This window comes from Neofelis nebulosa, chromosome 2 (genome assembly GCF_028018385.1).
Source record: "Neofelis nebulosa isolate mNeoNeb1 chromosome 2, mNeoNeb1.pri, whole genome shotgun sequence".
Taxonomy (NCBI): Eukaryota; Metazoa; Chordata; class Mammalia; order Carnivora; family Felidae; genus Neofelis; species Neofelis nebulosa.
This window is the reverse complement of record NC_080783.1, coordinates 158,507,999-158,531,590: the sequence shown is the minus strand read 5'-3', so window position 1 is coordinate 158,531,590 and position 23,592 is coordinate 158,507,999. Positions and strand designations below refer to the sequence as shown.

Here is a 23,592-nt window from a genome sequence, read left to right as displayed (position 1 = left end):
AAATGTAGGCAAGTCATCTGTATGTGGCCTTAGTGCATTGCATTTTTTAAGTACTGATTTATTAAGTATATATTGACATGCCCTTTGGGCCATTGGTGTTAAATACGGAGATCTAAATGTTCTTCAGTTCTTCTTAATTGTGAAGCAATTGCCTGTCAAGTAAGGATATACTTCCTGAGATAATCAGGTCTTTAGCTTTATAGGGATCCACGCACAGTAAGTACTTTTAACATGTAATTACACTTTATTGGTCCTGATTAATTTGTGGGAAGATGTAGAATGAGAGTTTAGAATATTTCAAATGAAACTGTTATTATATGTTAAAAAAAAAAGTTAATGACTCTCATCCATGTGCAAATGCTGGGCTAGGTCTTAGGGTATATGTCAAAGGAATATAAGGTTGTTCCCAGCCTTGGCTTCAAAGTAGTCACCTGGAGAACTTTAGAAAAATTTTGAGACCCAGGCTAAATAAACTCAGATCAATGAAAGCTACACTCAGATCAATGGAGGCAGCACTCAGATAAATGAATGATACACTCACATCAATGAAGGACACACTTATATCGATGAAGGCAGCACTCAAGTCAAAGGAGGGGGCACTTAGATCAATAGGGGGCACCTAGATCAATGAAGGACACATTGAGATCAATGAAGGACATACTCAGATCAATGAAGGCAGCACTCAGATCAATTAAATCATAGTCTCTGGAGAGGGTCTTATACATCAGTAGTTTGTAAATCTCCCCAGATGATTCCAGTGTGCAGCCACCTGTGAGAACTAGATCAAAGCTCTGGAGAGTTCTAAAAATGACCCAGTATCAATTATATAAAGCTCTGGGGATCAGGTTGGGGTTGGTAAGTTTTATAACCTCCCTAGGTGATTCTGATGCATATTGAAGGAGTAGTACCAGTGGTATAGACCTTGCCCTCCTGAGGATTACTATCAAATGAGGGGAAAAGGTGAGTTAATTTGTGAAACTGTTGAGGAAAAGTACACGAAAGTCTAAGTTTGAATGCCAAAAAATGAATAAAAGCAATTAATGATAAGAAAATATAAATAGTAAATATTTAATGAATAAATAAAAATGATTTGTATTTAGCATGCTGACTCAGATGGGGATGTAGGAATTCTTGGAAATTCCTTTTTGTATCATACATTTTCACCATTTGTTCTACATTATAGGTTAAAACTTGATCCTCTTATCTGACAGAATTACCCTAAATTCTAAAGTGGAAGAGTTGACATTGAGAACTGCTCCATTAATATGGTTTCTAAGCAAGCTTAGTTTCTGTTTGTAGGGGCAGTAGGGTGGAGCCAGGCTGGCAGGGGTGGCAGGGCTATGATGGTAGGAGTCCTTTTTACTTTACTGCAGAGGTGGGAACAAGTGTGTGTGTGGCGGGGGTGGGGGACGGGGGGAAAGTCATTGCCTGGATATCCAGGATCATTTTTCCCAAATGTACACTATTCAGAAAGTCCCATATTGTAGAACGTGTGTCTTAATGCCGAAATCAGGCAATAGCCATCTTTTTGGATGGGATGTGGGGAGATTTACTTGATAGAACTTTAAGAAAATTGAATGAGAGATGCTATTGGAGAGTTCTTTGGATTTCCATAGTACTCCATCAGAGTACCAATAGCCTTGGAATATTATATAATCATAGCTTCTTAACTCATAGGGTTCTTATACCCATTTGAATGGAGTGGCTTATGTAAAGGCACTTAGGACAATGCTGGGCACAGAGTGAGCACTCAGTAAATATTAGCAGTTTTCTAATTTCCCTATTACTGCTGTTATTCCCATCATCTTTTGTTGCCTGGACGGTGGGACCCTTTAAGGCAGGCAAGTTCTCATCCTTGTCTTTATATTCTCAATACCCTAGCACAATGCTTGGCACAGAATCAGCATTTATTAAATGTGTGCTGAGTGAAGGCTTGGCCAGTTTCGATGTGATTTGGGCCCACAGCATTTATGCAATTACGTTAAGCATGTTACATCAGTATCTCCATGGTATTCTGCATGAGTGAAGAGCTCCCTGTCTTCCAAATGCCCTGCAATGTCAATGCTGCAGAAAGCGACTGCTTTAGAAGAAGGGGCCCCGTGTACATTGGTAATCTCTGGTCTCCCCTTTTGCCTTCCTAATGGTGGGCAGGCCACTACACCTCCCCATCTACCACCTTCCCTGCTCAGTGTTCCCCAAAGCACAGGTGAGTCCCTGGCTCATTGTGTTCTACAGAAGACTACTCTCAAAGAGTGGTGGATCTGATACCAGGGATGAGGAGAGGATGTGACCCTGGTGATGTGCCAGCCAGACACCTGAGCCCCTTTTCCAAAGAACATCTTGTTCATCCTATGTGGGATCCTATGACGGAAAGTTAGTGTGCATTTATGAATGGGACCCTTACTGCTACTTTTACGTGGTCAAAGAGGAGGGAAATCTACAATGGGAGTGAGAAATAATGAAAGTGCATATATTTTTTTCTCCCAAAGAAACCAAAAGCATTTCCACAGCTATATTATCCGATGCTGCTGATTTTATGCTTCAAAGAATTGAGAATGAATACCTGGCAGTAAGTACTAAATCTGTGTGTGGTGACTGACAGATTAAGCACTAGGGACGTTAAAGGAGATTAGGCCATGGATCCCCAAACAGCAAATGTCAGTATTATTTTCCATCTTGGAATAAATTGAAGTTGCCTTTATGTTTCTCACCCTAGCCATCACCATTATATTTTCCCAATTTTGTTCTTACATTACTTCCCTCTTAGGACATCATTCACTTATTCAAATGATATTTCTTGAGCTCCTTCTATGTTATGGCTTGGTGCTAGCTACTGAGAAGGGTATAACAAAGTGTGTGACATGGTCTTTGGACTCTAGAGGGTTATATTTCAAGAAACAGAAAAATGAGACCATAAAATAATCCTGAGGTTTTACATGATGAAGTTCCATGAGGCCACAGTTAAGGAATCCTTGGAAGTAAGGGGAGCAGCACAGAAAATAATACCACCTTTTATGATGAGTATCATCATACCTTGTCTGTTGTCAGCTTGAGACAGCTGAAGGCTGGTGGCTCTCAATTCTCCACTAGGTTTTGGAATGGGGGTGATAGAAGAAATATGGTCATTGGAGTTATTTCTGGATTTGAATCCAGCCCCTGCCACTTTCCAGTTGCATGGCTTTAGGCAGAAGACTTAATATTTCTGAGCAAAACTAAATACATGTGTACCTTTCAGAGATGTGTAAGGCGTAGCACTAATGTTCACAGTTAGCAGAGTGCTGGCATTTAGAAAGCACTCAATAGGTGGTGACGGTTATTAACAACAATTGTAACAGTAAACGTATTTCTATTGGGCCACTAAACTCATACTTAAACGGTTACTTCCAGCAAAATGACTCCATTCACCTTGCTCAGGTTAACCTGTCTTTCTCTATATGACAGATTTAGTACTTTTCATTCCCCTAAATTAGCAGCATTACACAATATATCATGGAGCAGTGCTTGTTCCCCTTGAGGAAGCAATATGTTGTTTTATTTTTCATCCCATTGACATTTCTTAAGAATTCCCAAAGAAGGAAGCCTCAGGTTGCTTCTACCACATATTAGGAGGGTGTTGTCAATCCATTATTTTCGACTTCTGGTTCCTCTTTCTGTCGTTTTGGTAACTAGCAATAACAACCTCTATTTATTGAGTCCCTGTGCTGAGCATTTTACCCAATTAATCTCATTTAATTTTCCTAGCAGTTCTGTAAAGTAGATGCTAGCCCCCTTTTACAAATTAGAAACCCAAATGGCCCAGTTGGCCAACGATTGATAGGGGGGCAGTCTTGCTCCAGACCCTGTGCGTCTTTTGATGGTGTCCAGCTCACTTGCCCTCCCACCCAACCCACCAAACCCTGGGCTGCACCACCTCACCATATGTTCCCTCTGGTCCTGTACATGGGGCTTTAGCAGCATTTGGGAGAATATACAGTAAGGGTCGTTACCTGCCCCCCCCCCCCCTTTCAAATTGATGCTAAAAAAGGAGTGTTGAATTTATCTTCTTTCTAGTGTTGATTCCCCACAGGCCCATATTCTTTACTGACTGTTAAATTTTCACCTTAAATGCTCCAACAAGCCTTACATATAAAATAACCTTGGAACCTGCTTCATAAAGAAGCTGTACTGTCCTTAGACCTGGGAAAGAGGAACCAGGCCCTGAGTCCTGCCCCTATGCTGCAGAGGGACTCACTTTAGTGCTTGGTCCCATCTACTCTCCACCATGAGGAGTCCCCAGGGCCTGGGAGAAAGCTTTCCTGGAAACAATGCTATCCCTCTATACCACAGGGACCCAAGACCCTGGACCTGTACACCCAGATAGCCGTTTCAGCATCTCGCGTCCTGCTGGGACCTCTCCTCTGGGTTTGTCCTCCTGAAGGCTGACCTTGGCTTCCTCGAGGGAGCATCTCTAGGCCCGAGGCACATGCGCAGATTGTAGGTGGTCCTGATGACCATAAAGACAATGATTTGTATATCAGAATGCTTTGCAAAATAGGACATTGTCTTAGTCCCACCAGGCTGCTGTAACAAAATCCTACAGATTGGGTAGCTTATAAACAACAGAACTTTATTTCTCACAGTTCTGGAGGCTGGAGTCCAAGATCAGGGTATGATTATGGTTGGATGAAGGCTCTCTTCTGGGTTGCAGACTTTTCACTATATCCTCACGTAACAGAAGGGAAAGAGATCTCTTTGGAGCCTCTTTTATAAGTCACTGATCTCATTCATGAGGGTTCCATACTCATGACTTCAGCACCTCCCCCAACCCCCACCTCCAAATGTCATGATCTTTGAAGGTTAGGATTTCAACATATGACTTTTGGTGGAGACACAAACATGGAGACCATAGCAGGTATCACAGAAATTTAGTCACTGTTATGTCATGCATGCTTTAGCAACAAAAGCTCCAAACAAGACATTTGGTTGGAGGATTGGTCTATGAGAGGATTAGTATCTAGTGGGTTACAACTTACTGGAAGCAGAACATAGACTCAAACCATGCACCTCTGCCTTCCAGGGTCTGGCTCTTACAGTGGAATTGCCACTTTAGATGAAATTCAAGACTTTCAGTCTAACTTTCTGAGGGAGGCATTTGGGGGACGTTTTCTGTGAAGCCATTGAGTCCCTCCTCAAGAGGCTGGGAGTGGGCCCAAGTAGAAGTCCATCATATGTGGGTTGGGAAAGGTAGTGTGTGTCATTGCTCCTGTCTCTGATTCTTATCCTCAGCTTGGATCTGAGTGCCTATATTGTACGTAACAGGATTCTCTTTCCATTGTGATGATGGGGATTTTTAAAAAACATGTTTATTTATTTTTGAGAGACAGAGTGTGGGGAGGAGGGGCAGAGAGAGAGAGGGACAGAAGATCCAAAGCGGGCTCTGCGCTGACCACAGAGAGCCTGATGTGGGGGGCTTGAACTCACAAACCGTGAGATCATGACCTGAGCTAAAGTTGGACACTTAACTGACTGAGCCACGCCGGTGACCCTGATGATGGGGATTTTAAAGTAATTTTGGTTTACTTTTTGTCTTTTCTTTTTAACATCCGCCTCCACCATTTTCCAGTCATTTTACTCGGAATAATATATATCATAAGTGTTTTTCACATTAAATGTGCTCTTCAAGTGTTCTACAGCCACCCGCTTCCTATTTCTTGAGACAATTAGTGCTGATAAGGATTTTATGGGGTTTCTTTCTGTGTCTCTTCTGCCCTCTCTCTCTCTCTGTCTCTCTCTCTCTCTCTCGATGGTGTTTTCCTTAATTCTTCTTGGCCCAGTTTTGAGTTTCTTTGGTCTCAGAAACCTCCTGTGCTTCATCTTTAGAGAAGAATTTATCTTTTGTACTTCTCAAAGCTTTTGTGTTTAGTGGCTCACTTTGCTTACGTGTGAGAGCTTTCTCGGGCATTTTATTATTTGATTCTTCCATATTCAAAGATTTCTTAGAATTTGCTGTGCTGATAGTCTAACGTTCACTTGGTAAATTGCTAAGATGCATTGTCTTGAGAGCAGATTCATGATTTGTGCCCATTATAATAGCTACTTCTGTCCTGTATCCATTGCACTTGGAATGCTTCTTGCAGCCACTGAGCTTGTGCTATAAGTAAAAGCACAGGCTTTTTACTGTTATGAGCACAGTGGCTCATGAGGCTTCACAAACTCTTTTACATCAGAGCATCTCATATGGTTGTGCAGATTGCATCCTATTCAAGCGAGCTGGGCCAAGGGGCCAAGTGGGGGGCGGGGTGACTGCCAGTGTGGGCTTCCCCAGCCAAGTCGTGCACCTGGTGCAAGGCTGCATCCCCAAGGAAGGGGCCTTTTCCTAATATGCACAAAGGTGTCATATGGGCCAGCAGCCGGTCTGCTCTAACTTGGCTGGGTGTCTTCAGACGAAAAGATGGAAGAAGAGGTGATGGTGTTTTTTGTGGAGGGCTGAGATATGCTTACCCACCTGGGATCTTGAAGTTCTCCAAGATGAAGGAAGTCATTAGAAGCCAAAAGAAATGGTTTAAAAGTTGTTAAAGAACCACTTGGCATTTGCTAGCATTTTACATGCCCAGCATGATTTATTACATTCCCTCAGTTATTCTTTACTGAATAGGGTACTTGCAGTCAGTGCTATAGATCTGATTTTAGCCTGTGTAGCCCCTGAAACACCCTTGCCTGCTGAGTTCCATGCTCCCTAGGAAATTGCTGCCCCAAGTTGTATTCAGGCAACCTAGCTCTATTAAGATAACCTTGTCCCCAGGGACTCTGAGAAGCCAGCCTCCATTTTCCACCGAGTTTGGTCAGTGCCCGGAGCAGCCCCACTTAGAGTCGGGATGGCATTTTCTGGAAGTCAACAGTATAATGACTTGGCAGCCTTCTTTGCCACACTGTAGTTGTATCTGAGAGCTGCATGTACCTTAGGCTTTTTATTGTTTTCCTTATGCTAACCATAAATACCCTTTCTCTGACTACTATGCTGAAAGGATAGTACAATTTCATTCAGCAAACATTTCTTGATGTTGCCCTTTGTTCAGAGATCTATGACTTGGACCTTTTCTACATCGCACTGAATGTATCTGTTCACCTGGACATCTGTACTAATGTGGCCTAAAACTTTTTGTACTCGTTTTTGTATTAGTCCACCAGAGGTGCCAGAATAAAATACCACAGACTGGGTGGCTTAAGTAACAGAGGCTTATTTCTCACAGTTCTGGAGGCTGGGTGTCTCAAATCAAAGTGCTGGCAAGGTTGGTTTCTGGTGAGTCCTCTGTCCTTGGCTCAGAGATGGCTGCTTTCTCCCTCTGTCTTCACATGGCTCTCTCTCTCTGTGCACTCCTGGAGTCTCTTTCTTTTCTCGTAAGAACACCAGTTGGATTAAGGCCCTGCTTTTGTGGCCCTATTCAACTTTAATTAAAGGCCCCATCTCCAAATACCTTGGCATCAGCTTGGGCGTTAGGACTTCAACCTATGAACTTTGGGAGGACACAATTCACTCCATAGTAACCCACACTTCCTGGACTTTCTCATTTGAACAAATCCAGTGGATAATAAAACAACAACATTTTAGTGATACCTTTTCCGTCCATTTGGGCTCATGCAGCCATGTTAAAGACTTCGTTTCCACCCTCAGAGAAACACTCCATTTAGCAATAATTACACTTTGGATCCTGCCCCTTAGATGGTGTCCTAATTGTTATATCCAAAAAATCTAAGCCTCATTTTTGGAAACTGCTCCCCTATGTTAAATATAGTGAAATGCTTCCAGGCAATCTCATTTTGTTAAAATTAAATTGGTGTTTTCTGGACCGTATTTGTCCCCTAAGCAGCATTCTCGAAGGGCTTGGCAGGCTTGGCCCCCAGCCTGTGCTTGTAGTAATCATGTTGATTTTTAATCAAGAGACTTATTTTGGCAGCTTCTTTTTTTTGATCATTTGAAAAATACTTCCCGATGTTTTAGAGTTTCGATTCCTGGGAACTGGATCGTGAAGAGGAGTAAAGACCTTAGTGTCTCAGGAAAAAAAGCACCCACCTTGTATATAGCATTAATGGGCAATTTTGGTAATGACGATGATGAAGAGGAGGGTTTGATTATTTGAATCTCCAAATATTTAGGGATCATCAGAACTTATTTTCATGTCTACCATTCAATATTGAACAAATTCAACCATTAGATTTTTTTCTGGGGTAAAAATGATTTCCATGAGAAGAGGGTATTTTGAAATGCAGGTGCATGCTAAAAAAAATGTAAATTCTTTGGGGATTAATCATGAAATGTTTCAGGGCTGTTATAAGGAAGCTTATCAGTTTAATGAAATAAGGGCCATTTTCTTGGTCATGAATTTTTTATTTGTGCTATTTGATCAGTTACTTGCTGGGCTAGATGGTATCTGTGGGTGTCACTGGTGGGTCAAAGACACAGGATGGGAGAAAGAAAACAGCTGAGACTTATTTAGTAAAGTCTGACACATTCTATGCTTGAAACATTTGGCAAATGGTAAAACCTACTGCTTATGCTTGAAATCAGTAACTGAATGAGTAAATGAATGACTTCATTAACTCAGGCTGGACTGTTTCCCAGTAATCCAAATTAGTGGTAGTGGCAAAGACAGTGCTATGTGTTCGCCAGACTCCTGTCCTTTTTCTTCCTGGGCACATACCTGGAATTGGGTATCTCATTTACCTTTGATGTCCAGTAGGTCCATTGGGTTGAATTCTGGCCAATGGGGTTCGGTATGAATGACATACAACACTTTAAAACCTGGCTCCTGGGGCACCTGGGTGGCTCAGTCAGTTGAGCATCCAACTTTGGCTCAGGTCATGATCTTGTGGTTCGTGAGTTCAAGCCCCATGTCAAGCTCTGTGCTGACAGTTCAGAGCCTGGAGCCTGCTTCAGATTCTTTGTTTCCCTCTCTCTCTGCCCCTCCCCTGCTTGTGCTCTCTCTCTCAAAAACAAAAAACAAAACACAAAACTTGGCTCCTAACAGTCCTCCTGCATGAGGCTGCACATTTTCTCTCTTCCCTTATCCAGTGATTGGATGCAGAAGGTACAGTGGAAAGCCTAGGGGCTGGTGGAGACATAAGATGGAAGCATGCTGGTCTCTGAAACACTGCATGGAATAGAGCCCCCTCATCAACCAACATGAGACTGTAATGTGATCAAGAAATAAGTCGTTATTGTGTTTTAAGCCACCCAAATTTGATTTGGGGGTTGTTATGTTACCCTGTGTTAATTAACAATGAAGTTTCACCTTGGTTTTGTTTCTCAGTATTATTATGCAGAGAAAAATATTTGACCCGAAAACAGTGAACACAGTAACCAATGGAAGTACGTGTGCCAGTGTCTGCCCTATTAAGAACATATTCCTGGGGCGCCTGGGTGGCTCAGTCAGTTAAGCATCTGACTTTGGCTCAGGTGTTGATCTCATGGTTTGTGAGTTCGAGCCCCACATCAGGCTCTGCACTGTAAGTGCAGAAGTGAAGGGATTCTCTCTCTCCTTCTCTCTGTCCCTCCCCTACTTTCTCTCTCTCTCTCTCTCTCTCTCTCTCTCTCTCTCTCTCTCTTTCTGTTTCTCTGTCTCTCTCTCTCTCTCTCTCTCTCAAAATAAATACATAAACTTAAAAAAAAAAGAGCATACTTCTTTTGCTCTACTTATTCCTAGTGGAATCCCAGGGATGTGCTAACTTACGGGCCAATTGAGCGTATGTCAGAAATCTTGTAAAATCACATGCACACTAAAACAACAAATAAATACACAATGTCTTAGAGAGAGGTGAGTCATGCCAGGTGTTTCTACCTCTAAAATCTTTAGGAGCCTACTTTCTCTGGATATAACCCAGAAGATGAGAACATCTACCTCTGGTGGCCATCACCATCTGATGGAGGGAAGGCAGACACCAGTTCAGGCACATGTTCTTAATTGTGAAAATCCCATGAAAGAGGTGTGTTTGCAGAGTCAAATCATATGAGTTCCATGTATGACCACCACATAATTTGTTTTAGTTCTTACGTGAATGCATACTTTTTATGACTGTATTAATGAACTGCTTGCCTCTCAGGATTCTTTTGAAAGAAGCCCAAGAAAAAGTAATTACCAAAGGCCGTAAAGAGTGAGTTTATAAGTTGTTTTGTGTACCCGCCCCCCCCCCCCCCGGCCCCAATCCTCTCTTTGAGAGGTAGTCATTTTATCACCTGGGTTCCCTGAGAGTTGTGTGGCCTATTATGGTAGCCATTAGTCATATGTCACCATTTAAAGTAAATAAAATTAACAGTTTATTTCCTCAGTCACATTAGCCACATTTCATGTGTGTGGTGGTCACATGTGGGTAGTGGCTACCATGCTGGACAACAGAGATATAGAACATTGTCATCATTGTTGAAAGTTCTATTAGCACTGGTATAGACATCTAGCTTTGATATTTTCATCTTTTTCATGATGCAACCACATTTTTAGGTTTTCTCTCACTACTATATATATTTTTTTTATTTTATTTTTTTTCAACGTTTTTTATTTATTTTTGGGACAGAGAGAGACGGAGCATGAACGGGGGAGGGGCAGAGAGAGAGGGAGACATAGAATCGGAAACAGGCTCCAGGCTCCGAGCCATCAGCCCAGAGCCCGACGCGGGGCTCGAACTCACGGACCGCGAGATCGTGACCTGGCTGAAGTCGGACGCTTAACCGACTGCGCCACCCAGGCGCCCCTCACTACTATATATTTAAAAGCACTTTTCAAAACCAGACAGTAGACCCAGAATGGAGTCACTTATGCTAAGCCTACATCTTCAAACCTAAACTTAAGTACAATTTCAGCTCTCTCAGAAATGGATCTTAAACAAGTCAATCAGGAATCATCTGATCTAATCATCAGATCATCTCATCTGTCTGATAAACCTCTCCCATGCCCTAAAGGAAAGTAACCTTGCAATAACTAATCACCTTTTTTGCCTAGTACAACTTCCCTGTTTCTGTTACCCTCTGTTTATAAAATCTCTTGCCTTGTATAGCTCTTTGGAGTTCCTTTCTATCTGTTAGATTTGATGTTGCCTGAGTCATGAATTGCTGAAGAAAGCCAGTAAGATCTTAAAATTACTTAATTGATTTCTTTTTTTAACAGCACTATGGTGTTTTGTTATTGTTATTTGTGTTTTGCTTTTGTTTTTTTAAGCACATGAGATGTTCTTAAGATTATTGTGATATAAATTGTAGAAAAGGTTGTGGAGTAAATCACAAAAGGAGAATGTCTGAGTACTTATAAAAGGAAATGATGATAATTAGGAGCTACAAGGGTTCCCTAGGTTAGGTTATGATAGATTCATTTTGTTTTCTTCTATGACTGGCATAATCTAAGCTTCATGAAAGGAACTTTTGCTCTATTTTCTCATTGCTGGGTTCTCAATATTTTCAATATGCTTGCAGCATAGAAGGTGTGCAATAAATATCTGTTGAATGACTATCAGCGAAATAAGTTTGATGCTGTTCATTTCAGTTTTATTAAAAGAGAAGAGGAAAGTTCTCATACTATCTTTGAAGCAATGGTTGAAGTAATAAGACAGTTGGGTGAGTTGCCAATTAGTTAAATAATCATGATAAGTGGCTAATGAAGAGATCATAAGACTTGGAATCAGATATAGACCTACCTTCAATTCTTGGTTCCTCTACTTAACCTGTGAGATCCCAAGCAATCATTTCAATTCTCTGAATCACTGTTTCCTCTTCATCATAATACTTAACATCTTAGGGTTGTTGTGAATATCAAATATGGTGCTATAAAAGGCTAGGATGAAGAAAGCCTTGAAGGTGGTATCTAGTAGAATGTTATGAGTCTCCATTCTGACCTAGCCAGTGTTTCTTTTTTTTTTTTTTTTTTTTTAATTTTTTTAACGTTTATTTATTTTTGAGACAGAGACAGAGCATGAACGGGGGAGGGTCACAGAGAGAGGGAGACACAGAATCTGAAACAGGCTCCAGGCTCTGAGCTGTCAGCCCAGAGCCCGACGCGGGGCTCGAACCCACGGACCGTGAGATCATGACCTGAGCCGAAGTCGGACACTTAACCGACCAAGCCACCCAGACGCCCCTGCCAATGTTTCTATCTCCATCAACAATGAGGACATATGCTTGAATTTGTGGGTGGCATACCTGTTTTAAGAATCAGATTAAGAGGGACCTCAGTAGACTGAAAAGATAGTCTAAATCGAATCCTTTAAGGTTCAATGAGGAGAAATGCGATGATTTATATTGATTGACTCAAAGGAAAAAATGCAACAGTAGCGGACAGAGGACGTGTGGCTTAACTTCAGTTTGCAAACAAATTGGGGACTTCAGAAACAATTAATGTCATGCACCATGTGATGTGGTTGCCAGAGTTAGTTTTAGCAATAGGAATAAAGCACCCAATGTTGCACATTGGTGCTCCTGAGAAGTTAAAAATGCTGATGACTGGGCCTTTGCCAGAGATTCTAATTTAATTGGCATGGGATGCAGCTTTGACACTGAGATTTTTAACTTTCCCTGTCTAACCTCACCCCCCCACCCCCCCACCCCCCCCACCCAGTGATCCTAATGTGCAGCCAAGTTTGGGAACCCCTGGTCTAGGCTGAGCAAGGTCCTGCCTACTTCTGTTTGCTCCATATTTGCACAGTCTATAAATATTACTTGCATGGAAAAATGCATGCTGCATGAGGTTGTGAGTGCCCCATTCATGCTTGGGATATATTCAGGCAATAGTGTCAGGACAGTGAGCAGACTGATAATTGTATCATTCAGGGGAAAGTTGGTTTTCTTAGAGAACGGTAGGAAGAGGTAACAGTCTTGGACATTGCTTGCTTGGTCTGTCTTAGGAAGTTAGATTCAGTTCCTCTCCCTGCCATTCCAGAAGGTGGACAGGGATCCACGGAGTAGAAGCTTTAGGAGGTGGATGTAGAAAAGTGCTTGCTGAATATGGTGCTTTCTAGAAATGAGGGATTGCCAGATTCTGGAGATTGGCAGAGACCTCACAGATTTTATTGTGGATTTAAAGGCTAATGGGTGGGTTCAACTATCAGAATGTTTTCTTTCACCCTTGACCTCACCTCCTACTCTCTCTTCCATCCTCTGCCTCAGTCATGCTATTCTCATTGTCGTTCTTAGGGCCCCATTCCCCAGTGTGTTCTCCATCTCTGGATAGAGATACCCTTCCTTCATCCTGAGACACTTTTTCTCTAGATATCTTTACAGTTTACTCTCACTTCCCTTAGGTTTCTGCTCAAATCACAGCCTCTCCCTTGATTCTTTATCCCCAATTATTTTTTGTTTTTCTCTGTCACCATCTGAGATCACACACACACACACACACACACACACACACAATTTGTATGCCTTCCTCTAATAGATAGTGAGCCTCACACGGTCCAGAACTTCTGTCAGAAGTGTGCACTGATATGTCCCAGTGCCAGAATAGTGCTGGGCTTTCAGAGGTGCTGAAGAAATATTTGTTAAATAAATCTCCAGGATCACCTACTTCTGTAGGCTCTCACCAATTGTTTTGATTTTTCTGTTCTGGCCTGGATAAACTTCCTGTTGAGGAGGTACCTACTTGGCATCTTTGGATGATAAATTTAGTAATATCTGGGCAGAATGACTACTTTCAAACTGTTTTTCTTTTTTGCTTTTCTCCCCCCACATCAAATGGGAACATCATCCCCTAAACATGAAATATTATTCACTGATTAGCAGTTTTTGGGCAACTGTTGAGGGAAATCCAATGCAGAAAGAAAATATGAAACTTCACTGCAGTATAATTTCTTTCTTCTGAACCATGTTGGGTACAGTAAAGGTCAATAATGCACAGGAAAGCTAGGTTTAATTTCTTTGATGTGTAAAAATTAGTGCCTTGTCATCAATTACAGATGCAGGAGAACAAATCACCAGCACATTAAGTTGTTCCTGCTACATAAATTACAAATCTTGTTACAAAAAAAATATTAGCAGCATCCCTTGTTATTTTAAAAATGCCAGCTCTGATAAACAGTCAGCCTTGGGCATATATTAAAATGCCCAAATTGTACTAAAATAAATTCAGCCTTTTAAGATAACACCTCATTTTAATTTCATACACGATTAAATCTATCAATTCAAAGGTCTTTTAACACATAAGTTTTGAAGTCATAATAGTATCCTTTAATTCCCTGTGGAAAAACTTAAACCTCTCTCTGCTTCTTTAATAACTTTCTTTTATTGACAGAAAATTTTAAGAAATCCTCTTTTACTTTGTTTTGTGTTCTTGTGTGTTTTTCTCAAGGAGAAGAGGAAATTAAATTGTGATCCCTTTCATTTTTGGAAGGAGATTTTTCCTTTAGTCATAGTCCAGAAGGAGGTTGAAAAAGCTTTGTGAATGAAATATGTTATCTCTATCACAGTCAGATAGTCTAAATTATTGTCCTATACCCAGCAAAATCTTTATTCCTCCTTTCACTGACTTCTGAATTTTTCATTCTTAGCATCAATAGTACCCCCTCACTGCCATCCAGGGTGACTACCTCTCACCTTCCTTGTAACTTGAAGACTTCACTTTGCAAATGTAAATTCGAAGAGACCTAGGTCAGGGCTGGCTGTGGTTCTGACAGCCCAACCTGAGGGTTGGGGTGCGGGGGACACGTCTCTTTAGGCAGGGCTGCTCTGTGGCCTTTCCAGGAAGGGGAGGCTTTCCAGCCTGCTGTCCAGCTCAGAGACCTTGGAGGCCTGAACACCTGGATGTCTGATCTCATCAAAATCTCCTTTGAGAGGAAATTCTGTCAACAGATATTTATTGAGTACCTTTGGTGTCTCGGATTCTGTGCTTGGGGATGGAGGTACGGTGATGAGGAAACCAATATGTCTATAAGATACCTGGCTTAAAGAACTAATGCAACATGTGCATATTACCTCTTTGAAATAAAGAAAGCTGATTACCATTTCCTGAAGAAAACAATTCTGTGTGTGTGTGTGTGTGTGTGTGTGTGTGTGTGTATATCAGTATTTATCAAATATTCATTGACTTTTTCTTACCCACCTCCTTCTTCTTTCCTCCCTCTCCTCTTCTTCCTTTGCTCTTCCTCCCTCCCTCCTTCTCTCCCTTCCCTTCATCCATCCATTCATGCATCTTGATTCCTGTTAGCTAAGTACTATATTGCAGTTGGAAGAATTAAGAGCAAGGTCTTTAGAATCAGAAAAACCTATATTTGAATCCTAGCTCTGCCATTCCATATTTCCATATAGGAATATTGGTTATCACTGCTACCATTATTATTGTTTTTTTCTTTGTCTTTTTTTTTTTTTTTTTACTGTAGATAACAATTACTTCTGCTACTTATAGTTATTAGTCATTTACCATATAGGGCACTAAGGGATTTGCATGCATTTTACATTTAGTCTTTATAACAATTCTATGATGTAGATAATATTATTGTCTTCCTTTTATGGCTATGGAAAGTGTGCCTTGAGATTTTTATATAATACGTTGCTCAAGGTCACATAGTAAGTAAAAGAACTGGGACTAGCTTTGTGATTCAGACTTTCTGAGACTCAGTTCCTTCTTTGCAAAAGGAGATACTAATTCCTGCTAAGGAAGTTGCTTGGTGTGACACAGTGAGAAGAAGTACTTCACATTTGCAGCGCATTGGGTACCTGGCACATGATAACGTGATAAGTGTTGACACGGTGTGTAGCTGATCCTGCTCTGCCTTTAGCTGTCTGGTATTAAGATTTTAGCTATTTCCTAGCCCCCTCCTTAAGTTTGGGACTTTGTTCTTTTTGTTATCCTAGAAAACTCAGGGAAGCCTGAAGTATTTAGGACTCATGAAATGTTTTGGAGGTCCCATGGAATCCTGGGGCAGATGCAGCATGGATACAGATGCAAATCTCTGGGCTTGTAGGTGTGAGACCTCTGCCTGGTGTGTTCTCCTAGGTTTTCTCTGCAACTAAGCAGGTGCTGGGGGCCAAGCAGGTCCTTCCAGGGCAGCCTTACCCTGTGTACAGAAATACGCTCTGTAGAAGCACCACATGAGGGTTTTCATAGTGATGAGGAGCTCTGAAGAGTGGGCTTTGACCATATGTCGTGAAGTATGTCTTGTAAGTGGAATGAGGCAACTGCAGAAGTGGATGTGGAGAGTGTGTCACATGACAGGATTATTTGTTAGTATGCAATTTTCTTTCTGTAATTGAGTAAAAGTCCATAATAGAAAGTGAACCGTTTGACACATAGACTTTGCTTCCCGTAACCCAGTTATAGTTCCCGTTTTAAGGAAGTTGGGATTAGAAACTTGGATTTCTAGAGCCCTGGTGAGTGATTCTGAATCTTGCTCTGGAGTCCCTAGTTGCTGTGTGTCCCAGCCCTGGGTCATTCCTGTGACTCATGATAGTTGTTATAGAGAAACCATCTATCAGTGAATGAAGACGAAGCTTATTACTGTTATTAGCAAACACAATTTTGCCTTGAAAGTCTATAATGGCAAACTCTACTAGAGTAGAAACTTTTTTTTTCCCAATTAATTTCTTTTTGATATAATTTTCTCTTAATTTTTGAGGGTTCTATGGTTCACATTTCATAAAAGCTCACTTAATAATCTGGTAGATTTTGTCAACATTTTGAGGACAGGGTAAGACTTCTCAAATTTTTGCCTTGAAACTCAGTGGTATGCTTACACATAATTTCTTGAAGATCTATCCTAACTTTGTATTTTTGGTGAGATACTAGAGACAGAAAAGAATGAATTGTGAAGTTATGCATATCATATAAACAAATTCTCATTGTTTATGGCTAATCTTTAAATACATGCATTTTCCCAGAGTAAAAGTAGTTTAGAAGTTTGGTTCATTTTTAAAAAATGTTTGTTTGTTTATTTATTTTGAGAGAGAGAGAACACAAGATGGGGAGGGGCAGAGAGAGAGGGAAGCAGTCTCCACGCTGGTGGTGCAGAGCCTGATGTGGGGCTCAAACTCCAAACTGTGAGATCATGACCCAGCTGAAACGAAGAGTCAGACGCTTAATCGACTGAGCCACCCAGGTGTTCGCAAAGTCTGGTTCATTTTTAAGGTATCTCATGCCTTAATTGAGTTATTCATTCCATTTAGTTAATGATTGATCGAATCATTCATTCCATTTAGTTAATATTTGAGTCCTACTATTTGCCAGGTAATAGGACTACTAAAAAAGCCGTTGCAGATCTTATAATCTATTGACATAACATAAACAAATAATAAGATCATTATAATTTAGCGGCAAGAACTGTGAGAGCACATAGTAAGGTGACCTAACTCTGACTTGGGGGAGGGGCAAGGACTTCCTCCTGGAAGAAGTAGGGTGTAAGCCAGGTCCTAGAAGAGTAGTGAGTGTCAACCTGGTAAAGCTGTTGGGGTGTGGTGGAGTAGCGGGTTTGAATCAAAGAAATAGCTCATCCAGATGCCAAGACCTGGGAGCAAGCCATGGTGTTGTTAGGATCTTCCTCTTCTCAGAGATACTTGTAATAGCAAGAACTTGAGATTGTTCCCAGTTGTGACATGTGCAGTTTCAAAAATATTGCAAAAGCTGCCTGGTGAACCCCAATCCAGTCTTGACAGGTGCATAGTCTGATAGGTCCAAATGTGGCAGTCACATAGGCAGTCCTCTGCCCATAGTTGAGGCACAAACCTGTTGAACAGTTTATTCCCACCCAATGGCCAGGTTGCTTTTGGAGTGATTGGTGCAGATTGGTGGTACAGCCTGGGACAGGGATCCTCCTGGGGGTGAGGCAAGAAGTCCTTGTAAATCAAAGGTTCCAGGACTGCTTCTAGTGGGATGAAAGAAGGGATGAGTGTGAGATAGAGGAGAAAATATCAAGAATCTCTCTGGTTCTGAAACCTCCGATGAATAGAAATATTGGAGGCACAAGGATCTGAGTCGTAGGGCATAATTCGATTAACTTCCCAAGCTACCTTCAAATTACAAAGTCATATTACATCATAAAATCACAGGTTTTTTTTTTTAAGATTTTTTTCTTTTTAAGTAATCTCTACACCCAACATGGGACTCAAACCCACAACCCCAAGAACAAGAGCTGTATGAGTTGCATGAATCACAAGAGTCCACCAATTGAGCTAGCCAGGTGCCCCTCATAAAATCATGTTTTATGGTGCAAAGAGCCTTAGACTTGGGAAAAGTTCAAAGAGTCATAGGTTCTAGTTCCAACCACATGCCCTGAGACCAATGATGCACTAACCTGCAGTGAAGCTGTTACTGTCATGTGCTAGCATCACCCTGACATGGATTTGACTGTACCCAGGGCAGCCATTTGTGATTGGGCACCTTAAAATACTGTGGGAGCAACTATGGCTCTCATCCAGCCTTAGCCTCTTCCTGGGCTTCATAGCTTCCCTCTTCCAGTGCTCCCTGGGAATAATTTTGTTGTATGTCATTCAGATCATCTTCCATCCATCATTCCAAGTCATAGTTCCTTGCCTAAGTGATTCAGCAACAAGGATCCGTGACCCTGTTTTTGCCTGCCTTCCCTCTTTCTTTTCATTTCACATGCTCAGCAACTCAAAACCAAAGAGGAAAGAAAGTGTCATATGCATTTTTTGTCAGACGTGAATGTAAACTTTGGAGAGATCGGCTTTGTTTCTGTTTGTTCCCTACGATGAATGTTAGGTTTTTCACTTAATTTAACTTAGGGGTAGAGATTATTTGTATACTATTAATATAAAAATCCTTTGACTCAAGAAGAATCACTGCTATTTCACACTCCCTGCAAATTTTTTATTCAGTTCTTGGCATGAACTTTGTGTTGAAAGAATGAACTTGTGTTTTTGGCTCTTTAACGTGAGTGATGAATAGGGGAATGATTGCTGTCTTACTGGGTGGCCGTCCTCTTGAAGAGGAGAGTTCTGAAATTTTCATCTATGTGTTTTTTCTCATTTTTGGCCTCAGTGAAAGCTCTTTCTCTAAGTGTTAAAAATGAGACATTTGGAATGTGCTTTTGGAAGTATCCAGGCCAAGCCAGAGCTTATATAAATCCATGTTACTATCTTGCAGTTGATCAATACAGTTAAGAACCTGTGTGGTGGTGTATTCTAGAATATTGCAACAGCTTTCTGTCATCCTGACACTACTAATTCACCTTTCCAGTCTGTCCTGATTATTGATGTTAGGATGCTTTTGTTTTTTCAAGACAATTTGATTATATGTAAGCTTTCTGGCTAAAATCTCTCTAGCTTTAAGAATTCTTAAATTAAAAAAAAATTTTTTTAATGTTTATTTATTTTTGAGAGAGATTGAGAGACAGAGCACGAGCAGGGAGGGGAAGGGGTAGAGAGAGGGAGACACAGAACCTGAAGCAGGCTCCAGGCTCTGAGCTGTCAGCACAGAACCCAATACGGGGCTTGAACTCACAATCTGTGAGATTATGACCTGAGTCGAAGTTGGTCACTTAACCGACTGAGCCACCCAGGTGCCCCAAGAATTCTTAAACCTGGATCCACAAATTGCAGTTAGGAAATTGATGAACTCTGAATTTGTATGCAGTTTTATGTATAGAAAATCCAGAGTTTTGGTCAGAGTTCCAGGTATCCTTGATCCATTCTAGAATATCTTAGCTCTTTAATAAGGAAGACACCTGCCCTGCTTGACATGTAACCTCCATCTATCATATGATATTCCTTAAATGACCTATTCAACATTTTGAATCACTCTTTTCTAACATATCTCCCTGCTTTTGAATCTGATGATCATTCTGCTTATAATGTCCATTCCTCATCCTTGGCTTTGCATGGTGAACTTCTATTTTACCCTTAAGAATTTACTCCAGGACCACTTTCTCTGGAGAAATTTTATTTCCTTTGCCAGGAACAAAATGATGCTTTCTTATCTATTTGCTGCCTTAATAACACTCATGTTTCTGCAGTAGATTTGAGGACAAGAAATGTATTCTGTTTCTGTGTGTCACCAGTCTAGAGGACTGTGGTGGCCCAAGGTAAATGCTCATTGAATATTTGTTGAACAAATAAGCAAAAGGATGAAGGACACATTCTTTCTTTAGGCGAAGTGAAGATGGACTTACAGAGCCCTAGTGCTGGAGTCAGTCTTGCCTTCCTGTAGACAAATGGCTTGTGTAATCTGGACATCAAGTGCCTGCCCCTGGATGAGTATGTTGGTCTCCTATTTTCATTATGGTACACTGATTCTCCGTTCAACACAAACAGGTTATAATGGATTCTTCTAAGTTTTATGAAAAGATTTCTGGTGCTAGAGATTGATTTGGGTACTTACAAGCTTCTCACTAAATATCCAAGAGGAACAAAGGGGACAAGGCAAGTGGAAAGATTTCTTCTTCTTTTTTTTTAAGTTTATTTATTTATTTTTGAAAGAGAGAGAGCGTGAGCATGAGCAGGGGACGGGCAAAGAGAGAATGCTATTCCAAGCAGGCTCTGCACTGTCAGGACAAAGCCCAATGCTCGAACTCATGAACTGTGAGATCATGACCTGAGCCAAAATCAGGAGTCAGACGCTTAACTGACTAAGCCACCCAGGCACCCTGAAAGATTTCTTTTAAATAAGCCCTTTGAAAAGTTCTGCATGGCCAAGATCGCCTTCATCTCATATTAAAATGTACTGTTTGTCACCAAGTGACTTTGGATGGTGTGTGAATCCCTTATATGAAAAGAGATCTGGTCTGGTATCATGGTCCCCTGGAGATTTAGTTGATACTGTGGACAGTGATGACAGTGGAGAACCCAGGAAAGTCAGCATGGTTCAGACTGCATAGATGTCTACCTGACATTATAATACAGGGAGTTACCTACACAGGTGGCTGCCCCCTGATTTGTGCATTGGGAACCTGGATTAAGCAGCAGATACTGTAGTGATTCTTGTAATGCTCTTCTGAAGCCCTCTTTTATTTTTCATCTACTGAGAACCAGAGCGCCTACCTGCTAATCCATGAGGCAAAGACTTCCTTATTTCAAAATATATTTGATGCAATCAAAGTCTACTATGCCCGAAGAATTTAAAGGACTTCTAAGTTTGCTGAAATGAGTTTTAATCTAATATTTGAATCTTATGCCTTCTACCCAAAGAACAACTCCTCCCCAGTCCCCATGCCTGTATGTGGATGCCAGAAATTTGATAATTAGAAACTTGTTGCTTTAAGGCTTGATCCCTTGTGAAGAATGCATTATGCTTTTTAAGTGATGTGCATATTAGTCTGAATGAGTCTATCAGAGGTTCCTGTCCTGAGATTAGCCATCGATGGAGATGAGAAAGAGAGCTGGTACAGACATCAGGGGAAAAACAGGCCCATTAAAGAAGGAAAAGAACACCCCCAACACCCCCTCCTCTTTCTCTCTCTCTCTCTCTCTCTCTCTCTCTCTCTCTCTCTCTCTCTCACACACACACACACACACACACACACACACACATACACACACACACACACACACCCTAATAGCACTTAAGGCCACCAAAGGTAGCACTGCCTATGTCACCATTCTGAAGGCAGTTTCTAACCTGCCATCTGCTTCACTGGATTTAGAGAACCTAGTTAATGCACTCTCACATGATAAGTGTATGATGTTACTTGGATAATAGCTTGTGGGGAAGTGGGGTAAATAGTTTGCTAATAAGTTTCATGTATCTCTGATTGCACAATGGAGAGAAAATCATGACAAATGGGGATGAGAGGGCAGTGAGTGTTGTATGGGAACCAACGATTTAAGCTTTGAAAGGAGCCATTCTGTTGTAAGAGGCACTTTCTCCTCCTTTAGGCATCTTGCTCACTGCCTCATTCTACCCCACTCCGCCCACCCACATACCAGTTGCCCAAAATACTCACAAGTGTTTTCCTTTAACATTATTTTTGTATTTAATCCTCATGAAGGTTAATAAAGTCCTCTCTCTCTATGTGGTGTGAAAACATAACCAATGACTTTATTGGTGCAAATATATTATAGCTGCTTTGACATTTATGTTTTCAGCCCTGATAGATGAATGATTCTGATGAAAGTAAATCAATGGTACCCAGACTGTGGGTATAAAACACAGCGCTCTGGGTTTTCTTCTTGTCTGGCAGATAGTGGAGGGTGAGAAATACTGAAATTTTACTTAATACTCTGTGTTTTCTTTGAAAAAAGAGAATTCGCTTTGTTTTGTTTCCTAAAGTATATCTTTGATCAATGTTTGGCCCAGCCCTTAGTGGCAACATAAGGATGGATTTCCCTTGTATGTGGATCTGTTTGCTTTCATGAGAGCCTAGGTGTTTTCTCTTGGTCTAGTTGGAATGACTTCTTTGTTTCTTCTAGAGGGTTTCAATCAATTAAAAGTAATTACAAATATAGTTATTAAACAGCTTGTTTGTGTTGGCAAATGTAATTTATTTGGGTCCCAATAATTGGAAATACCAGAGAATAAGTCCAGTTCCTGGGTTGGGTTTTACTGACTTTGGTGTTAAAAAAGAATAATATTTACAGTGAAAATAAAAAACCAATACAACTGGAAATGACATGTACATTCAGGAAATGTATCCCTGTTTTCTTTTAATTCTGCACCCTGGAATGCCCTTCTTTACTTTGTCTCCTTCCTCTACATTCAGGAGAGCTATGGCCCCAATCAGTCAAAAATGGATGCTGGCCGTACGCATCCAGCATGGTGCTGGTGCCTGGGCTGAATGTCAGCCTTCCCAGGTCCTTCCTGGAAGAATTAATTGCCTTCTCAATTGGGATGCCTAAGAATTTCAAGATCAGTCTCTCTCATGTCATTTATCACATATTATTAAAACTGTTTGTTTGTTTGTCCAGCTTAATTTCTTACTAGACAGTGAAGTCCTTGAGGGCAGAGTCTGTATTTACCCATCTTTGTATCTTTATCACCAACTTGGTACCTAGTACAGAGACAGCACTTGATAAATATTTGAAAAAGAATTAAAATTTTAGAGGATATTTAGTATTTTTATTCCAGATATGTGCAAATGTGTCCTTGTGTCATGAGGATACAAGTATTTAAATCCCATTCACTGGAATGTATTTTAGCATCGATTTAGTTTGTCACCCTAATATAGACTGGTATGAGTTTCTGACCTGCAGTTAAAAAATGTCTAGGGAAAGGGTGCCTGGGTGGCTCAGTCACTTAAGTGTCAGACTCCTGGTTTCGGCTCAGGTCATGATCTCATGGTTCGTGGGTTCTGGCCCCATGTCAGGCTCTGTGCTGACAGTGTGGAGCCTGCTTGGTATTCTCCCTCTCGCTCTCTCTCTGCCCCTCCCCTGCTCTCTTTCTCTCTCTCTCTCTCAAAATAAATAAATAAACTTAAAAAAACATCTCTTGAGAAGAAAATTTCAAAACTTGTTACTCTTGTTAAAAGTTCAATTACAGTAATAATCATCTCTGAAGGGTAGGGTAAATACCCTAAATACTAGGGTATTCTAGTAATACTTGCTCTCTTGTGACCAGAGAGTGTATATATTCAAAATGCTACAAGAGATTCGCACCTATGACTATACAGAAACCTTGGAAAATCTTGTGCTGAGTTCCTTTATATGGGATGTGGTTTCTAGAATCTGTGTTCAGGGGGAAAATATCTAAAACCTGCAAG

General features: G+C 41.0%; 1 protein-coding gene across 5 annotated transcripts in view; it reads left to right on the top strand.

The window, feature by feature from the left end:
• The window catches only part of ST6GALNAC3 (ST6 N-acetylgalactosaminide alpha-2,6-sialyltransferase 3), a 535,826-nt gene that overhangs the window by 122,816 nt on the left and 389,418 nt on the right, over positions 1 to 23,592 (top strand). The window contains exon 1 of one of the 5 annotated variants that reach the window (XM_058716934.1): positions 9,630 to 9,960. The exons of 1 other annotated variant lie outside the window; for it this stretch is intronic. In XM_058716934.1, the coding sequence (XP_058572917.1) occupies positions 9,799 to 9,960 (162 nt within the window). In that variant the 5' untranslated portion in view covers positions 9,630 to 9,798. Of the gene's footprint in view, positions 1 to 9,629; positions 9,961 to 23,592 lie in introns of those variants that run through there. 3 more of the 5 variants (XM_058716935.1, XM_058716933.1, XM_058716931.1) reach the window with 3 other exon arrangements.